General features: G+C 35.5%; 1 protein-coding gene across 3 annotated transcripts in view; it reads right to left on the bottom strand.

Moving 5' to 3' along the window:
• The window catches only part of Tenm1 (teneurin transmembrane protein 1), an 873,613-nt gene that overhangs the window by 116,941 nt on the left and 736,399 nt on the right, over positions 1 to 20,273 (bottom strand). For all 3 annotated transcript variants that reach the window (XM_051141408.1, XM_051141407.1, XM_051141405.1), the window contains 3 exons: positions 19,293 to 19,412; positions 12,611 to 12,872; positions 9,876 to 10,143 (listed from right to left, as the gene is read on the bottom strand). In XM_051141408.1, the coding sequence (XP_050997365.1) occupies positions 9,876 to 10,143; positions 12,611 to 12,872; positions 19,293 to 19,412 (650 nt within the window). The remainder of the gene's footprint in view (positions 1 to 9,875; positions 10,144 to 12,610; positions 12,873 to 19,292; positions 19,413 to 20,273) is intronic.

The following is a 20,273-nucleotide window of genomic DNA, read 5'->3' on the forward strand; positions in this document are numbered from 1 at the left end:
TTCTGTTGACAGGCACTGTATGGGACACTGGGGATATGAGAATGAATAAAAGAGAATTCCTTCTGGAACAGCTTATATTTTAGTGAAAGAAAAATATGAAAGAAAAATAAATAGAACATACAAACTTACATATGTTTTGGTAAATGCTACAAGTAGAAAATACATAATATTGATAGTGATTCTGACAAGAGAATTTATGTTGGATGGAGGAGACAAAGAGGAAAGGATTACCAGGTGAATTATAACACTACTTTCTCCTTGGAGAATGTGGGGGAACATATCCTAAGACCTCTTACTAGATGCCTGAAATTGTGGATAGCATCAAACCTTTATGAGGGTATTTTTGTCTATGTGCCCTGCAGCATTGTCACACAGTAGTCACAGTTAATCTATCCTTCCATGTTTCATGCTGCGGTGTCTGTTTCACACCACTATTCTTGTGCTTTGGAGTCATTAAGTAAATTAAGTGTTAATTGAACACAAGTGCTCCAATAGCATGGCAGTTGATCTGATAACAGACTCTACTATGTGACACTAATAGGCCATTAGTATATACAGTATGGATATGCTGGACAAGGAGATGATTATTTTCTTGGTTTTGAAAATATTATTGCTATGTATGCATGTCACACGTGTGTGTGTGTGTGTGTGTGTGTGTGTGTGTGTGTGTGTGTGCCACAATGAACACATGGAGGTCAGAAGACAAGTTTGTGGAGTCAGTTCTCTTCTTTTACCTGTTCACGGGTTCTAAGGATGGAGCTCAGGTCATCAGGCTTGCATATCAAGCAGTTTAGTAGCCGAGCCATCTGACTGGCCTGAAATTATTCTTGTCTCGGCAAGATGGAACAGTGAGAGATATCATTATGCTGCTCAGAATGGCATGCAGTCTAAAACCGCATGGAGTATTTATTTATAGAAGTTTTAATTTAATATTTTCAGACTTCAGTTCACTGGGTAACTGAAACCAAGAAAAGTGAAACTGCAGATAAGAGGAGAGGGACTACTATATAGAATCACCTTGACTAAGAATGGTCTTGTGTGCAAGGTGAAAATATTTGGAGCAAAAATGCATCTAATACGCTAACTTTCTGTACATCATAACTTAGCAACACTGTATAACACCAGTTATGTACTCTTGTAACTGAGTGATTGACTGGGAACTACAGTTATCTGCTGCTTCCCAGCAACACCAGAGAATGTAGTACTGTGTATCGCTAGCCAGGGAAAAGATCAAAATTCAAAGTATGGCTCTTACCTAATGCACATAGTTTTGATGCCACTGCACCATCATGAAATTCTAAGTTGGTGTCTCTTGAGTTGGAGGTAATTGTCTGCATAGGGAAAGCCATTTTAGGTAGAAAGAATAGCATGTGTTGAATACTTTGATACTTGGTACTTTTATGAAATTTAAAGGTCAGATAGACTGGATCCACTTTCTCTCCAGTGCATCAAAAATAAATAAAGTACTCAAATCATTCTCTACCTTACCTAGTAAAAATTAAGACAAAAGATTCTTATCCTTTAACATTGTTTAGACACTTTTGTCTGAGTAGGAATTTTAAGAGAGAGACTCAACTTGGAAATGGGCTTTTAAAAATGCAGTTTGTTAAAAGTGATGCAATATTGTAAAAAAAAGAAATATCATTTTACTCTCAATAGCACCTAGTTTTGAAGGGTAAATTATTTTCTCACCTAATCTTGAAGGACTATAGTATCTTAAGATGAGTTAGAAGGGGGTAGAGGGCAAGAAGAGTCATAAATGCTGACTTAATCAGTACGTTGTATTTTCTAATAAATTATGACATTTTTGTCTCTAAGACCTTATCTGACAAATGACTTTAAAATTTTTAAACTTTACACACACACACACACACACACACACACACACACACACACTTAACAAAATAAGACACAAATAATTATACCAATTACAACTCACATTTTTTTGCAATTAGTTACATGGTCTTAGCTTGTATTCATAACTATGTCCCTCTACTACCCTTTACATAGTCCCTCCAACCGCAAGTACTTCAGCAGGTCTCCTCTTTTCCTAGAGGAGAAACCTATACCTACACTCCAGAAGGGTTTGGGTTCTTTGCCATTCTGGCTAGATAGGGCTGTTGTGGTTTCCCATTAACTTTAGTCACAAAACATGGTAACCCCATGTCTTAATTACTGTTCTATTACTGTGAGGAAACACCATGGTCAAGTCAATTTATAATAGAACACATTTACTTGAGGTCTTGCTTAGAGTTTGACTTTTGAATTTTTATTCCCAAATGCCCTAAGAGTTTGTTGATTGTGACCCACAATATATATGCCAACACACACATACACACACACACACACACACACACACACACACACACACACACACACAGAGAGAGAGAGAGAGAGAGAGAGAGAGAGAGAGAGAGAGAGAGAGAGAGAGAGAGAGAGAGAGAGAGAGAGAAAGTGTTTCTTTGCAATATTTATTCTCTTATAGTATCATATTTTGATACTTTCTATTCTATTATGGTCACTTTTGTTCTATTATTCTCCACTAAGTTATGCTCTATTATTCCAAAAGTGCTGTTTTAGTCATGAAGTGAGTTTTACAATCTACCTATGAGTTTGACCAGACTGAAACAGACACATAATACTCACTTACCAAAGTATAAGGTAATTAAAAAGCACTGAGAAGTCCTAGGTTCTCTTACTTTAGAGATTCTAACACATATTAAAATCGACACAGTTTACATTCCACACCACACATTTTATATTTAAGTTTGAATACTGAATAACAGCTGAGAAGCTGGTAAAATGCTTGGTTTTGCAGACACTTAACATTTATTAGTAGTGATTTTTCTGATTTTCTTTTCATACTTTGCTTTTAGGTTGCAAGCATGTAATTGTTCCTTAAAAAACTTATACCCTAGACACTGTGCCTATAAAGTTGACAGTCTAGTGCAGTTCTGATCTCAGTTAACAATTATGAATTCATGAGTGGAAAGAAATGATGAAAGATTATTATCTCTGCTAGATTTCCTGACAGAAAGCCACTGGGGCAGAGAATTGGGTGCTTGTTAAGGTGGGCTCTTCCCTCACTGGGTCAAGAGTGACAGCAGGAAAAGACAGGCAGGCTGGGAGATCTGAGTTGGAATTTCTGCTCAGTACAAGCTTTTAGGCTCTTTCTGAACCTCAGTTTCTTCCTCTGGATATTGGAGATCTCATTAATTGTGCCATGCCTACCAAGCAGGAATACTATATGGATTAAAATGAAATAATGTGTGTGAAAGCACCTTGCAAATTGTAAAGCACTCCCCATTTATTATTAAAATATTCAGTGGGTTCTGTTCTCGTGGCTGCCCAGCTCGCTTAGGTTTTACTGAAGGAAAATTTATGAACACTAAAGCGTCATTTTCAGGAATGTTTTGTGTGCTCAAAGCAGCCATAGCTTAGCACCTATTACTATTAATGTTCCCCTGTTTCTCCCTAACACAATTTAGACAGACTCCTATGCATTGTGAACCTTTAGGAAGTCTAGTTCTTGCAGAAACACCACTCTTTCTTGCCAAACTACTGTACTAAATAATTATGCAATCATTGTTGCCAATAACCTTGAAGAAAAATAGGATTGTTTATAGCAGTGCTACTAAAGGCGGATGGGTGATTTTCTGAACTTCCAGGACTCTAAACTGCTGCAATTTAATTTAATTAAAATGAAGACCAGGCAGAATGCATTATTATACATTGATAATATATGCAGACACAGGCGGACATAGGGAATTATTTTGACAAAATTCACATAATGGATGCAGATCAGAGGCCCTGAACAAGCCAGTTTGTCAAATTAAATATGCCATCTCTAGAATTTTAACAGCACTATGAACTTAACAGTAGTGAGTTTTTAATGTTGTTTTGTAAGCCATAGAGCTTAGAAAGAAGCTAAATAAAATACAATGATTTCCAGACATTATACTTTATTTAGAGCTAAGGAATGAAGCACTAAGGCCCAATCATTTCAAATGCTCACATGCAGTTTTCAGCAGGACAGTCTTGTCTATGAATCAGACAACAAAATCTTTAAGCTGGATGAACTAGTGATTGTGGCTTTTGTAGTGAGCATTAGGGTGAGTTTTACTCTCCTTCCACTTGATCAGTAGTGTCCTTGGATTAATCAGTCTTATCAGCTGTCACCCATACTTTTTTTTTCAGTGAGGAGTCCACATAACTCCTATTGGTAATTTGTTCACTCTTGTATTATCCCAGTTGGAAAGACTGTTTCATTGCAGAAAATGATGGCATAGCCTAGGATGTTAAACACTCCTTATTTGCATTTCAGTTGTCTTTCAAAACTTTATTCTTCTTTTGTGACTTTCTGGTCCTTAGATACCATTCCAAATCCCCACCGCTAAGCTACATGGGAAGGAAGTTTGCCACATTTCAAACTAAGCGACATTTCAACCTAGGTATTTTCTATCACTTCAAATTCAGTCTCTTTAAATTTGCACTTGTCTTACTCCATCATCCTGAAATAGCTGGCCCAGAGATTGACAGTTAATTGGTATGAGAAGGAACAAGAGTTAAGTCCTTTTTGGCCATAGTCTTAATCAAAATCTTTGCTGTAAGTAGAACATTATGAATGATGGCTAAGTCTGATAGTAGTTTTCTATTGTGGCTATAAAAAAGTGTCACACACTGAAAGGATTCAAAGAAAATAAGTTTGTCATCTTACAGTTGAAGAAGTTATGAGTCTCAGATGGGTCTTGGTGAACAAAATCCAAAGTGTTAGCAGAACTGAGCTAACATCCACAGGCTCTAAGGGTAGATCCTATATTTGTTGTCCAGCTTCTTAGTGGCCACTCCTATGCCTTGTTTTGCAGTTCTCATGCCTCTTCTTCAAAACCAGAACTATGTATGTGTCTCTCTGTGTCATTGTTACATACTTGTATCTTCCTATAACTCTGATCTCTACATTGGCCTCCCTTTTTTCACTTTTGAGGCCTTTCTGATAATGTGGGGCCTAGACAAAATAAGCCACTCTTTACTCATGAATTCAAAGCTAATCGGCGAATTAAAGTTTGTTTGTAATCTTAATTCTTTTAGCATGCACTATAACATACCCAGAGGTGACAGGTGGACATTTTAGAGAAGGTTAGTTATTTATGTTACCAAATAACTATATTAAGATTTCTGAATTTAAAAGTAGTCTGGGCAATGCCATATATAACACTGTTGTTACAACTTCATGAAAAACTTTGTCTATTTCCACTCATATCTATACACTAATAATGAAATATTGCCTTGTGCACAAGAAAATGTTTGTGCAGAGCATATTATAGATGTGAGTATATCATCCCAATGATCACACATTTAATACCAATGCTTCCATGCAATCACTTGAGCATTTTGTTGTATTCTTTGGGGGTTAGTCTCTAGGATGGGAGGAGAATTAATCTATCCCAGGGACGAGCCCCCACTACTGGCTTCCCAATGCAGAGTGGTCATCTCCGAAGCCATGTATATGCAAACAACAAAAATGGACTTAGTAAATTGTATTTATTTGTATGCATGTATATGTATTGCTTTATTGCTCATGGGAGAAGTTTGAGAGAAAGTAGCTGGGAGGGACTAGAAATAGTAAAAAAAATAGGAAAAGTAATCTAATTATATTTTAATTAAAACATATTAAAATTATTGTAAGAAAAAGAAAACACAAATTATAGGCTAGTATAAGTCCTTAATTTATTTAAGTTATACACATATGTTAACATATATTATAGATTAATATATAAATACAACACAATAGAGTTTTCCTTTAATAAAAATACAGGACCTGGTTATTTATTCACCCTTTTCTAAACTAAATACTTTAAAAATGTGCTAAAATGTGGTGACTATTAAAAATAAACAATCACTTGTTTCTTTTCTCAAGCTAAAAGAGGGAGATGGAGATAAAGGATATGTAGTAAATACAGTCTGTTTAGCCAACAGTCCCTTAAATCATGGCTAACTGAGGTATTGCCTACAAGGCAAATAATCTATATTTCAGCGTAGGTACTATTTGCATGATTATTTTGGTCTTTTATTTGGGAGCTTTGCCAATTTTCTTTTTCTACACTAAAAATTTAACCTTCCATGAATAAAAAACATTGTTTTGATTTGCACTTTGAATATTTCTAAAGGATTTTGTTATCTTTTGCTTTTCTTATTTGCTTTCTTATTATCACTAGCCTTTCAGAAGAACTAGTAACATATTTTTACATTATTTTACTTTAAAAAAATTGAGATTATATTTACAATAGTTCTCCCTTCCTTTTCCTCATTTCAAAACCTCCCATATGGCATATTAATTGATGTTATTTTATAGTCATAATGATACACATAGGTGAACACTAGGAATAGAGAAGTGAACACTAAAGAGCACATATTAATTTTTTGCTTATATATGTGATTTACATGTTTCCGTAATTATAGATAAATGTATTTGTGGTTACCTCAGTGAAGATGATTTGCTAGAATAAAGAGGGAGAGTTTAGAATATTTAGTTAAGATGATATCTAAAAATAAGAGATGCAATTCATGTGTAAAATGAGGTTGACAAAATGGTACAGTCAGAACCTAGAGTGGTACTTTTGTCAGTAAAATGCTTACTGTGCAAGTATGAGGACCTGAGTTCAATCCTCTAACCTTACATAAAAGCCTGGTGCTATAATGGCAATGCAGATATGGGGCTTCCTGGATAGCCAGACTAGCAAGATCAGTGAGTTCTAGGTTGAATGATATATATATATATATATATATATATATATATATATATATATATATATATATATATATATATGGAAAAAGATAGACAGGGAGCAATTGAGGAAGACATTTAACATCAACCTCTGGCCTTCACATGCATTTGTACACATCTATACCAGTGAACACATGTACACATACAAACAAATTGTGCTATCACTGAGGGAAATAGTTTGGTGGTTTCTCAGTAACTTAAACATGGTATTACCATGCTGTCCAAAAATATTGGTATATATGCAAAATAATTAAAATCAAGTATTGAAATAAAGATCTGTATACAAATGTTTATGGGACCACTACTCAAAACAGACAAAACAAAAACCAAAACAAGACAAAAAGAAACAAAAAACCTCCAGAAAACAGTGCAAATGTCCTTGAGTAGATAAATGGGCAAACTTGTAGTATATGCATGTATTAGAATATTATTCAGGCACAAAGTGAAAATACAGCTATATGTGATTACATAGATGAGCATTGGCAATGTTATGCCAATTAAAATAAGCTAAACTCAAAAGACCACTTACGATATGGTGCTGTTGGTTTGAAATATACAAATTAAGGAAATATAGAAAGGTAGAAAGGAGATTAATAGATTTCAGGTCCAAGGGAAAAAGAGAGGTGTGAAGAGTAACTGCTACTATGTGTGGAGGGGCTTTGTGTGGTAATGACAAAAATGTTCTGGAGTTAGACATTAGGGGATGGTTACATAATATTTTGAATTGTGCTAAGTGCCTACTGAAATGTAGGTAAGACTTTTGTGGTATATAAATTATGTCTTGCTGACTTTCATATGCACTCGAGTGCACCATATTTGAGTATGCCTCCTTGATGGGGAGACCTAGTGGCCCTCAGAGGAAGGATTACAGGCTACCAAGAAGAGATTTGATACCCTATGAACATATACAGGGGGAAGAGGTCCCTCTCAGTCACAGTCATAAAGGAGAGGAGTAAGGGGTAAACGGGAGAGAGGGAGGAATGGGAGGATACAAGGGATGGAATAACAATTGAGATGTAATATGAATAAATTAATAAAAAGATATTAATAAAAATAAATAAATAAATAAATAATGTCATGACAAAGATGTTATTTTTTTAAAATCGGTTCAGTTTCATGTATATAAATCGTTCGAAGAAATAATAGAAATTATAGTGGTTAGCTCTCCATTGAATATTGGATAAATTTGTGCACATTACAGCTGAAGAAAATAATAATCAATGGCAACACCAACAACTAAACTAATCTCTAAATACAGCAGAGGTCTAAGGGAAGTTCCTAAAGAATGTGAAGATAAAGAGCTATAGATAAATGTAGAAATTTTGGCTTCTTCTGCCTAGCAAATCACGCAGTATAGGCTAAGTGTTGGGGGGTTAAAGATTATGGGGCTTTGAGTATTTATCAGTCAGAGTGACAAAAAGAATCAGGCAATGATTACTGTAAAAAGCTTGCATGAAAGTGTTGGCAAAACTAAAGGAAAAACAAGGTGTGAGAAGTTATCTGACTAGCAGCACTGGGCAGCACTGGGAGGCACTGAGAAGCACTGGGAGGCACTGGGCAGCACTGGGAGGCACTGGGCAGCACTGGGAGACACTGAGAAGCACTAGGAGGCATCAGACAGCACTGGGAGGAAGTGCGAAACACTGGGATGAACTGGGTAGCACTGGGAGGCACTGGACAGCACTGAGAAGCACTGGGCAACACCGGGCAACACTGGGCAGCACTGGGAGAAACTGGGCAGCACTGGGAGGCACTGGCCAGCACTGAGAAGCACTGGGCAGCAGTGGGCAACACTGGGAAGCACTGGGAGGAACTGAGCAGCACTGGGCAGCACTGGGCAGAACTGGACAGCACTGGCAGGCCTTCTCATCTAATAGGAACAAGGGAGAGAATGACGACACAGAGATCAGAGAGAGCTTAGAGACAGGTGGCTCCTCACCAGGAAGATAATCTGAACCTACAGAAGGAGTCTGGCTCTAGAATGTTCCTATAACTGCTACACTCAAGAAAGACTGAGTGCTGCCTGGCCAGTGGCCTTAGTGGCAGTTGGCCTCATGGTAGAATTCTGGGTTACAGGAGTTTTTTCTACTGCACGTAATATACTGCAGACATAGTATGATATTCTTTCAACAGGAAGCTGAATGCAAGATAAAGTAAGTCAGCAGACTGGTAGATGAAGACCTGAGAGAAAGGAGAGTAGTTAGTATTGCTGTCTAAGGGAAAGCTCACTAGTAGGTAAGATCCAACCCCTAGTGAGGAAGCAGTGAAATCTTGCTGAAGAGGGACGGTGGTCCTCTAAACTTCCCATTCCTTGTATTCTAATAAAGTCCAACATAGATTATAGATTATATCATTACCCAGATATATGAATCTTAACTAGTCAGAGAAAGACACCAGAGCTTTCATTGTCCCCTGGAAAAGGAGAAGAATTTGATACACACTATAGTCTAAGAAATATTTCTTAACTACCTGGAGTTGTATCACAGCAAACCTTTCCAAGGAAGGATGTGAAACCAGCTCCTCCAGAGATTCAATTTCTAATCTGTCCTTAGATTTCTGTCTCAAGATTACGGAAAATAAAAGAAATAGGAAATCTGGGTGCTGTTTTTTCTTAACATACTATTAATGTAATAAGTTGATGGAGTCTAACCATCCAAACATAAATGATACGTAAAGATGCGTATAAAATAGAGTCTTGTAGTTTTAAGTAAAATGATGGTAGAAATGTAAAAAAAAAAAAAAAACAAAAAAAAAAAAAAAAAAAAAAAAAAAAAAAAAAAAGGCCCATATAACTCCACACCAAAGGTCACAGTTAGAAGGCAACATTCAGCTATGGAGACAGTTACAAGTTAGATATTGTATGATTCCTCTGGTATGCTGCAATCACAAAACCAAAATACATTTACGCAAATGCATGTCACAGTGAAATTCTAAGCAGGTCCAAAGTGGGCATTTACATTAAAAAGAAAATCTTATATTCCTTAACTGGAAGAAAAATCAATAAATATTCCAAATTCAAATTGATACACATTTAGCATTTTCTGTTTTGTAAGCATAATACTGCTGTTTAAATAGAAATACTTCAACATACCCAAAGCTTCTGCCAGGCCCCAAACCTTCTGTCCATAGATGTCTGTCTTGTTCCAAGCAAATGTGTAGACAAGATTAATTGCAGCAGGAAACCACTTCTGTGTGAGTCGCCCTTCCACAGCTACTGTGAGGTGTACTTTAATCATGCCCACGGGAATCGTTGAATGTGTCAAAATGATCCGTAGCAAAGTTTTATACCCAGGTGTTCGGCTGCTCAGGTAACTCAGCCTCACAAAGCTGGAAGGAATGGGGATTTCCTCTTGTACAACCTAAAATTGAAACACACACACACACACACACACACACACACACACACACACCAAAACAACAAAAATTAGCTCTCCAGTGGTGACAGGTAGAGGAAGCTAACACACGCTTTGTTGTTAAAGAAACAGACTAAAGAAAAGTGAATACTGGGATCTACTGATGTCAAGCCATGTGTTCGCAGATTTTTATGAGTCTGGGTGACTGAAAGTTTTGAATTTTCTATCAAATCTGAATGAGAACGAGAAATACAGCCAACACTACAGATTGCTCTCATCTTCTGCTGCCAGGAATGACTGTAAAGAACAATTTTATTCTTTCAACAGTGTTCCAAAAATTACTTAGCAAGAGTTGGGAAAGATCACACTGCTGAATGTCAAGCAATTCAGTGTTCTAGGCTCTGTTAAGGGGTTTTCTTTCTTATAAATACATATACAAACCCTTCTTGGGTGTGATGTCACACATCTCAAATCCATTGCTTATTTAGGCTGGGCTTTCTAAGAGGAAGGATTGCAAAAGCAGATATTGATATTTACAAGCATAAAGTGATATTTAATGACAAAGATTGTGGTATCCCCAGAATTAATCTTTACTGAAGCCATCAAGTTTGTTTACTTTGGAGCTAGAGGTCAAATTTTTAATCATAATTTTCTCACATTTTTCTTTTTGACTGGATGTACAAATGGCTGAGTATAAGTTTCTCCAATTTGGCAGCAATGACCGAAAAGAAAATAATTCCCACTAATTCCTCTGTAAATCTTGTAGTAAACATTGGTTTCAGAGTGAAAATGCCATTTGGCTTTGTTAATTAATTGCTATTACTTATTTGTTTATTACTACAGATGGAGCTAAATGTCAAAAACTGGTAACTAAACTGATCTTGTATTCCATGGTTTTCATTTTTCAAAACAAAATAGCTGAAGAGGCCATTTTATTCAGTATATTTAACGTGGCATAGAGTGTGTAAATATTTTCATGTCCTGTTTTATTATTATTTTTGTCTCCTGTTTTATTGTTATTTTTTTCTCCTTCAGCTTCTTCTTACTTACATGCAATGTGGTCCACAGAACTGATTGCTAAATGCAAAGGACCACATAATTTTCCAGGTTTGGGTTAGTTTTGCCATTTCCAAAGAACTAATCTCTCTTCTATACTCTTTACAAAAAGTCATTCTATTTTTAATGAGATGTGTCTGTGTGTGTCTATGTATGAACATGTGCATATGCATGCAGGTGTCCATGGACGCCAGAATAGGGCATCTGATCCTACGAAGCTGGAGTTATATGAAGTTGTAAATTACCAAATATGCATGCTAGGAATCAGACTTGGATCCTTAGCAAGAATAGAAAGTGTACTTAGCTGCTGAGTCACTCTAGCCTGGCTTCTGTACTCTTTGTCTAGTATTTTCTTCTCTAAACTAAATGTTTTATATTAAACTTGTCCATTGGCTACTTTTTTAGATCGTAACTGGTCAATAATAACATATTCATTACCTTAGTGTTTAATTTATGTAAGGAAATAAATAGTTCTAGGTTTGAAAACTTTTGTGTTAAACAAAGACCTAGTGTCTCTAGTGACATCACTGCAAGACTTAGTGTAACAATTATATACATTCATTACTTTCAAGTTTTCTTCTTATTTCCTAAGGAAAAGTGTTAGAATAGCCAATATAAGCAACAGTTTTGCTTTTTCCAGATAGAGTTATTTTTGTGTGAGGTGTTCCTCAGTGAGGAATACTGAGAGCTTTGGGGGCTGTTGTATTGGAAGCAAAGTCAATTCAATCCTGAAGTGTACATTAAGCTTTTTTAGGTGTACAATTCCTTATTTTTGGATTTGTAAGTTTTATAAGTCTATCTGTGTGGCATCAACTTTTAAATATCATAAAAGTGTTTCTATAATGTTATCTATGAATGATGCTATGGCTGCCAGAGTGGTTTAATAATGAATGTTCATTAAAGAAGAATTCTCAAGAATGCTAAACTAACTGTAAAGTTCAAATTCTTAGAAACAACGTTGTATAAAACACATTCATTCATGGATTGAAAACTACCTTTACTAAATACAGCTAAACAAGAATAACTTTCATGAATGATGACAGTATATACAACCTACACAATGGAAAAAAAATAGACATTTAAGCAGCTTCAATTACAGAACCACAAACAGTCCAAGATCATTGATTAGTCTGTTATCACTATCAAGCCAACTCACCATGTTTTTTAGGGTACCATGTTAATTAGGTCAAAGTTGAGCATGTCTCTTGATAGCTAGTTTACCTTGTTATTTCATGGCCACAGATAGTGCCCTAATGTACTAGAAAGACTTCATTCTAATGATTATTTTGAAAAATGAAGAAACCATTATCATAGGGATAAGAGAAATGATAGAGAAAGAATTAACCATAACACACTGTCAAACATCCTAATGTCTATACATCCTAATGATTATACATGTGAAGCCCAATATACCCACCTGCAGCTCAGGAACAATAGTTCCCCTTTCTGGACAGGATCCTCCAAATGATGTGAGTGGTGAAGGAAGAACAATAGGGTTTGGGCTGATGAAGTTGGAAATATCACAGGATGGTGTATCTGCTACAATTCTCTGCATGACTACTTTCTCCACTACAATAAACTGATTCCAGGGCAACCAGAGTGTTCTCTTTTCAGACAGGAAAGGTGATCGGTCAAAGATTAAGACAACAGAGATACCACCAATGGCTACGAGGTCAAAGCTAAAAGGGGGGAAAAAAGGAGGATGAGGAGAAGGAGGAGAAGAAATATGAGGAGAAAGAAGGGAAAGAGGAGGAAGAGGAGAGAAGCACCATGAATGATATGAACAGCTCAAATAAAATTTAATATTTAAAGTAAAAGTAGGTTAACTATAGCATTATTTTTTATTTTGGGAAAATTATATCCACTTTTATTTTCTGTTTTATAAATATCCACTCTCTTGGTATTCATTTCATGGATGATTTTCTTTTTATCATTCAGTAGACTTTTGATATAGAATTTTTTTAAATTTAAAACTAATGATATTTTGTTTTATTTTTTTAGAATGAATCAACAATGTAGCCATAATTTCAACAAAGATGTTTACTACAATGCATATTTTCAAATAAAGACATTTTTAAATTTTTTATTATTAATTTATTCTTGTTACATCTGAATGGTTATCCCATCCCTTGTATCCTCCCATTCCTCCCTCCCTCCCATTTCTCCCTTACTCCCCTCCCCTATGACTGTGACTGAGGGGGACCTCCTCCCCCTGTATATGCTCATAGGGTATCAAGTCTCTTCTTGGTAGCCTGCTGTCCTTCTTCTGAGTGCCACCAGGTCTCCCAAAATGCTCACGGACAACCTTTAAGGAATTGGCTGTGAATTAAGCGTTATTGAATCAGCCTTTATTTCTTTTTGATATAGAATTTTGTACCAGTAGTTGATCAACTACTGAATATGAAGTTGTTGAAATATCAATTTTAATATTGTCTTAAAAATTGTTATATGCATTTTTGTAAAACCGACTCTGACATTACTGCTTCACCCTTATTTTAAGAGTTACATAAGAGGACTAGCTAATATTTTACAAGATTTTAAATATGTATATTCAGCCTGAAAGCTATAAGTAAATATATAGTATATATTTACATATATACATACATATATACATACATATATACATATATGTGTGTGAGCTTATAAAAATAAAATAAAAGGAAAGTGCCAAAGGTTAAATATCTTGTTCAGGACCACAAATACAGTGACAGAAATCAGATAGTGTCTCAAAGATAGCTTCAGGAGAAACATACCAGCACAGGAAAAGTGTTCAGGGAAATTTGATTGAACTAAACTGTTCATGAACCTCCTACATCTGACAACCGTCTTCAGCTCCTGATTGTGCTTGCATTCCATATTTAGGATTTCTTATTTTGGCTTCCTATTGTAAGACAATTGGTAACTCACCCTACTTGTCTCTGCCTCCAGCTTTCCTGTGTCTCTGACAAAAGAAGACTATCTCTTCTGTAAGGCAACTATGTCTCTGACAAGACTATTGTATGGGAGCATAAAAGCCTAAGATTTCATTTCATTCTGCACTGATGGTTCCACTACACTTGGTTTTTTAACTATAATGATGTCTTTGAGGTAATGTACTTGCAAGCATTAAAAAAGAGAAAGTATGATAAAAAGTAACAAGATGATAAATCATTATCATTATATTTTCAAAATGGATAAAAGGCAATATGATGTTCTTTAATATTCAAAGCAATGCAAGTCCATAGGAGAACAGTATAAGTATTTCCTTCCATTAGAAAAGGTCTTTAAATAAAGCACTCCTTCAATGCTATAAAGCCTGATAGGGAACCCGACTTAATTATGGATATCTTACCTCTTCCTTTTTGTGACATTTATTAGATTTAAACAAGTATTACCATTCATCTTTTGTTGAAGAAATCTTCTAGGTAATGATAATGAACACTAACAAAGGAATGGTTAATATGAGTACTGTTGCCTTTTTAGTGAAGCAGCAGTAATTTTGTTTTGTTTTGAGACAGGGTTTCTCTGTGTAGCCTTGGCTGTCCTGGACTCGCTTTGTAGACCAGGCTGGCCTCGAACTCACAGAGATCCACCTGCCTCGCCTCCTGAGTGCTAGGATTAAAGGTGTGCGCCACCACACCTGGCTCGAAGTAGGAGTAATTTTAAGATGGATTCCAAAAGGAGAATTTCTAGAACTGAGTCAGGAAATGGTCTTGGTTTGAACTAAAAAGTAAAACAAAACAGCTCACATTTTGATAGAGACATTGAATTCATGATAATAAGAACAGTTTAAGACAAATGTCAGGAGGGAAAGTCCAATAGTATTTGTCATGAAATCTTCTTTTTAGATCAACTTTTACATAAATTTCACTCTATGGACTTGGCCAAATGTACTTGCTTTGTATAAGCATTGAGCCTTAAGTCCTTTAAACGAGAGTGCTTTCTTATTGAAAAAGAAACAAACACTAACAGCAACAAACATTAAGACACAAAAGGTAAGTAAATGTTATCCAAATAGTAATATAGACATCTAGGGATTTCTGGCTCTACAAAGATTAAACAGATACAGCAGATTTTTTGGGGGAAGCATTAGTTTGACGTTAGACACAACTGAGTTTGAGTCTCATCTTTAGTATATTAGCTTTGTGTCTAGGTTAGTTTTCAAGTCTCCATGAACTGTAGTTATATATTATTAATAAGTGACCCATTATGACATGTTTACAGCTATTGCTGCAAATGAATACATTATTGCTGTAAATAAGACAAAGACTTAAGGGTCAAGTGCATAGTTGAAAATAAGGACATGTTAAGACCTCAAATTGGATATATTCTCCTTCTAAATTTTCTATACATTTCTTTTTGTTACAATCCAAATACATTGTAGGCCAGGTTTTGATTATTTCCATGAAGAGTTACTGAGTTTTAAGTTCTTGCAACTTCCTCCAGGCTTCTTATAGTAGTTAGCATTATGTTTCATTTTGGCTAAGGCATGCAACATAGTTATTAAACCAAATACAAATCTTAGATATTGGTGTGAATATATTTCACAGTAAGGTTCACTTCTACAATGACATGACATTAAGTAATGGGTATTTCCTTGATAATGTGAGTGGATCCTAGTCAACCATTTGAAAGACTTAAGAACAAAATTAAGGTTTATCATACGAAGGGGAAAATCTTGCTCATGAACTGTACAAATTGCTCCTAAGAGCTTTTAATGTTCTAACCCATTCTACAGATATCAGATGAACAGGCTCCACAATAACATAAGTCAATAAAATCTCTCTCTCTCTCTCTCTCTCTCTCTCTCTCTCTCTCTCTTTCTCTCTCTCTCTCTCTCTCCCTCTCCCCCCTCTCCCTCTCCCCCTCCCCCTCCTTCTCCCTCTCCCCCCATATATATGGAGTTTGAGCCTTATGTCTATGTCTATCATATTAACTTTGTGTCTGGGTTAGGTTTTTTTTTTTTATAATTTCCATGAACTGCTTTATATATTATTAATAAAGTATCCAATATGATATATCTATATTCACAGGTACTGCTATAAATAAATACATTAATGCTTAAATAAGACAAAGACACACATACATACACACATATATATATGATCTCTCTCTAAACATGTACACTTTATATATAAATGTTCTGGTGTTTGTATCTTCTTAGAGAGCATTGACTCACAGGCTTCTCTTCTCCCCACCCAGTATTACATAGTAAAAATTGACTGGCTTACTTATTGACATGGAAGTGGATCTATGCCACAAAATCCATGTCAACCATTGCAATGCCAAACAGAATGCCTTCTTAATGACTTATTCTTTGAGATTTTTCCTATCACAAATCCCATCCATTTACATATATCATTAAGAATATGTTTTGATGTTATATGAAAGTAAGTATAAAAGCTCCAAAATGGGTTATTTGTTTGTAGACTTTTGCCAATATATAAGATGTCAAACCAGTCCTGTTCATGCATGGACAATTATTGGAACTTCTATGATATTTTGTGATATCCATCAATCGCGATGGGCCAGAAGGAATTTTCTTTATCTTCCAATCTTGAAAAGAAAGTTCCTGGAGCACCTAATGTTTCCCAGGAACATTCTAAGAATATCAGCATATCACCAATTTTGTTTGTGTTAACTGAAGTACTTACAAAATTTCTTTCAACCCTGTACTCATTGTGAGCTACATATCTAAACTGAAGGTGGTAAACCATAGAAGAAAATAACAAGATTACTTGAGTTGAAATCTTTGGCATTGTCCTCATCAGCTCTGTTAATATCAGTAAGTATTGTCCTCTGCCAAAAGGGGAAGATATAGATAACGGTGACCCCATAGGGTTGTTGTGAGCATGACAATAAGGATGTTAATAAACATATTGGGTATACAGGAAACACTAATACATGTTTGTGTTTTCTTTAGACTTGACTTTTATTCTCCATTCTTTTTGCCTTTTTCTATCTGAATATCTAACTTTCAGCTTCATAGAGGGCTTGGTCTTCCATCACCATACTTTCTTTTGCTTTGTTATATAGTGCTTTTGTCTCATATCTTGTATCTTCTCTGTCTCACTAGAAAAGTGTTTGTCAATTAGCAAGTTTCAGTAATGGAGATGAATATTCTATAGTCCACATAGATTTTGGCATGAGATTTCAGAAGTAATTTAACCGAAGGCGGTGGATATTGGTGGTGGGAATTGCAAGACTCATGGGACTGATACTTGGAACAGAGGGCCTTCTCAGCACATTGCATCTCACAGGATATCTACTAGTTAATATCATTTTTCTATAATATTTATTTTTGGTATATTTTTGTATAATATTATATGTTTAAATGTACTTAGTCTGAGCAACAAGCAGATACATCAAAAGAAAACCTCATCACAGTCACATTATGTCTGAGAAATGCTAGTGGGACAGTACAGGTGGCATTTAGGACACATATTTTGAATATATATATTTTATGAATCCTTCAGATTCTCTTGCTAGCACCTCTCATTTACATAAACCTGTTTTTTTTTTACAGAAGCTCATCAAAGGATGGTCTTAGCATTTAAAACACAAAGTCTAAAATATCAACAAAATATTCTTTTTAATGTTTTCTGTAATCTGGAAATGGAAGCTTTTAGACTTTTTAGACATAAATATTCTTTTAGTTTTTTTCATAAATATATAATGAAACATTGACCCAAACTGAGGCCTTGTCATACCTCTATAACAGGTCATAAGAAGTCAAAGAAATAATTGTTTTTTCAATTAATACACATGGTTTAAGATACTGGCATGACAGAAGGTAGTTTTGTATATCAGTTATTGGTGAGTGAAGTTTCAAAATTCTGTCATTCAAACCAACTGAGAGAAAAGTCCTCTTGAATTAGCAGAGAGTTCTAATTATGGAATATTTGACAGGAAATATTATTTCTCTAATAGCTCTGTGAAGCTTATTATAATAACTAGATGGCTGGTTAGTAATACAATTTACATACAAATAATTTTCTAAACTCTCTAAAACCAATTTCTTGTCTTAAGTAGGTTAAAAACCTCCGTTCTTTATGGTCTTTAATTTTTAACACACATTTTCTTGACAGGCAGTTGAAAAAATAAATTCAGCACAGCTCAAGTTGAACAATTAGCATTTCTGAAGTGGGTAGGACTAATAAGGTTTGATTGTAGGTTCTTGAAATAAGATAGTCTCTCACACTGTGATAAAGCTCTGAGCCAACAGGTCTTTTGTGAGTACTGAAGCAGTTTGTTATGAGTAGGACACTTTAAGGGTAGCCACCTGGAGATTAGGGCACCCCAAGGCCATTATTATAGTGTTCCTGAGAGTCATAAATAGCTACCTTCAAGATAGACACATGGGTCTATTGACTCAGTGAGTCTGTACAAATGTCTATCTAAATGACAGGAACAAAAAATGCTTTGGGGGAGCAAATCCTTTTCTAGAGTGAAAAGGCTTCACTTTGAGGCTATGCCTCCCAGGTCTGAGAGAAAGCATTAGAAGTTCAGTGTTTGATGTTTGATATTAACGTAGCATAGTTGCATGGACTGGCTACACTTACCAATCAGTTGCAATCATTAAGGAAATAGGTAACTCTGGAAGGGACTTTGTTTTTGTGATGCTGTGGATCAATCCCAGACCTTGTACAGGCCAATACATCCTTGATCCCTGAACTATACTTCAAACAGAGGGGAAAATACATTTAAAATGCCTTTGTTATTGTGACTGAATGTTGAATTTTAGAGGAAACCTTTATACATGATCATTTCTTAAATGTGTGAAATATCTATATGCCTATTGGGGAAGAATAGCCTATGTAGTCCATATTTTGTCACTTATTATTAGCATCATTTCATGGAATTTCAGGTTAGATTTATAAGTGGAATTAGATGACCACATGCCTAGATTTTCAAGAGGGTTTGAGAATAATAGTGTAATGGTAGAAATTTGGTTTGACTTAAATTAGAAGTAGAGGAAATAAATGTCACTTTTTAATTCTCTAGATACAACTAAAAGAAAGATGGGCTTATTATCCATTGTCATATTGTGTGAGTCCTGGCTTTTCCTATGGCAAATTTTAGTACTCTTCTCCAACAATGATCAGAAGCAATAGGTGTACCTTCCATCTTGCCGACTGATGGTAAAGCCATAATCACTGTGATGCAAGAAACTGACATTGACTCCCACAAGAGGAGTTCCATCTACAGCAACCACTTGGCCTCGAATCACACAGGCACGCCTGCAATAAAAGATCAAAGACAATCAGAAAAGGACGCTAAATTTAAGATGTAGTATCAAGTTGTAGAAACTTTGGAAAACACTCAAGCCTAAAGAAGAAAACAATAATTTCACCAACTAGAAATATGTACTAATAATATTTTGGGGATGGAATGCTTTTTCTGCATCAACACTGGCATCATATTAGGTATTACTCACAGTTCTGACATTTTTAAAGTTAATATGTTTCAATATTATCGGATGCATTGAGCACATGTACTTTTGTTATCACATAATTTAACCTTAAAGCAATATTCTATGACTTGTTTAATCCACCTTTTATTTGAAGACATGCTGTTTCTTCACATTTTTCTTCACTGAATTCTTATTTCCTTCAGAGAATTTTCTGTATGTGGAATTATAGCTTTTGTTTGTCAAAATTAAAATGAATTCCATTAGTTATTATACAAAACCTCCCAGCTGTGAGTGAAGTTCTTGTTGGCCACGTATATCCCTCTGCTTTCTGGTCTTTTAACCACAGGTAATGAGCAGTATCGATTTTGTGTGTGTATATTTTCTATGTTTCTACTCATATGCATATATTAAAGCTCTTGATACACACTGCCAAACTACTTTGTCTAATAACCATGCAAGCAAACTTCACTGGGTGTTTTTTTAGATACTGTGTGTTATGCTTGCATGTAGAAGTCTGAGGATAATCTTGCAGATTGGTCCTTGTCCTCCACCTTGTTTGAGACAGGGCCTCACACATCAGACTCGCTGGCCTGCTAACTTCTGTGAACTCTCCTTTCTTTGCCTTCACCTCTTGTTATAGGGGCACTGGGATTATAGACATGCACTATCATGTATGGCTTCATGTGGT

Source organism: Acomys russatus, chromosome X (genome assembly GCF_903995435.1).
Source record: "Acomys russatus chromosome X, mAcoRus1.1, whole genome shotgun sequence".
Taxonomy (NCBI): Eukaryota; Metazoa; Chordata; class Mammalia; order Rodentia; family Muridae; genus Acomys; species Acomys russatus.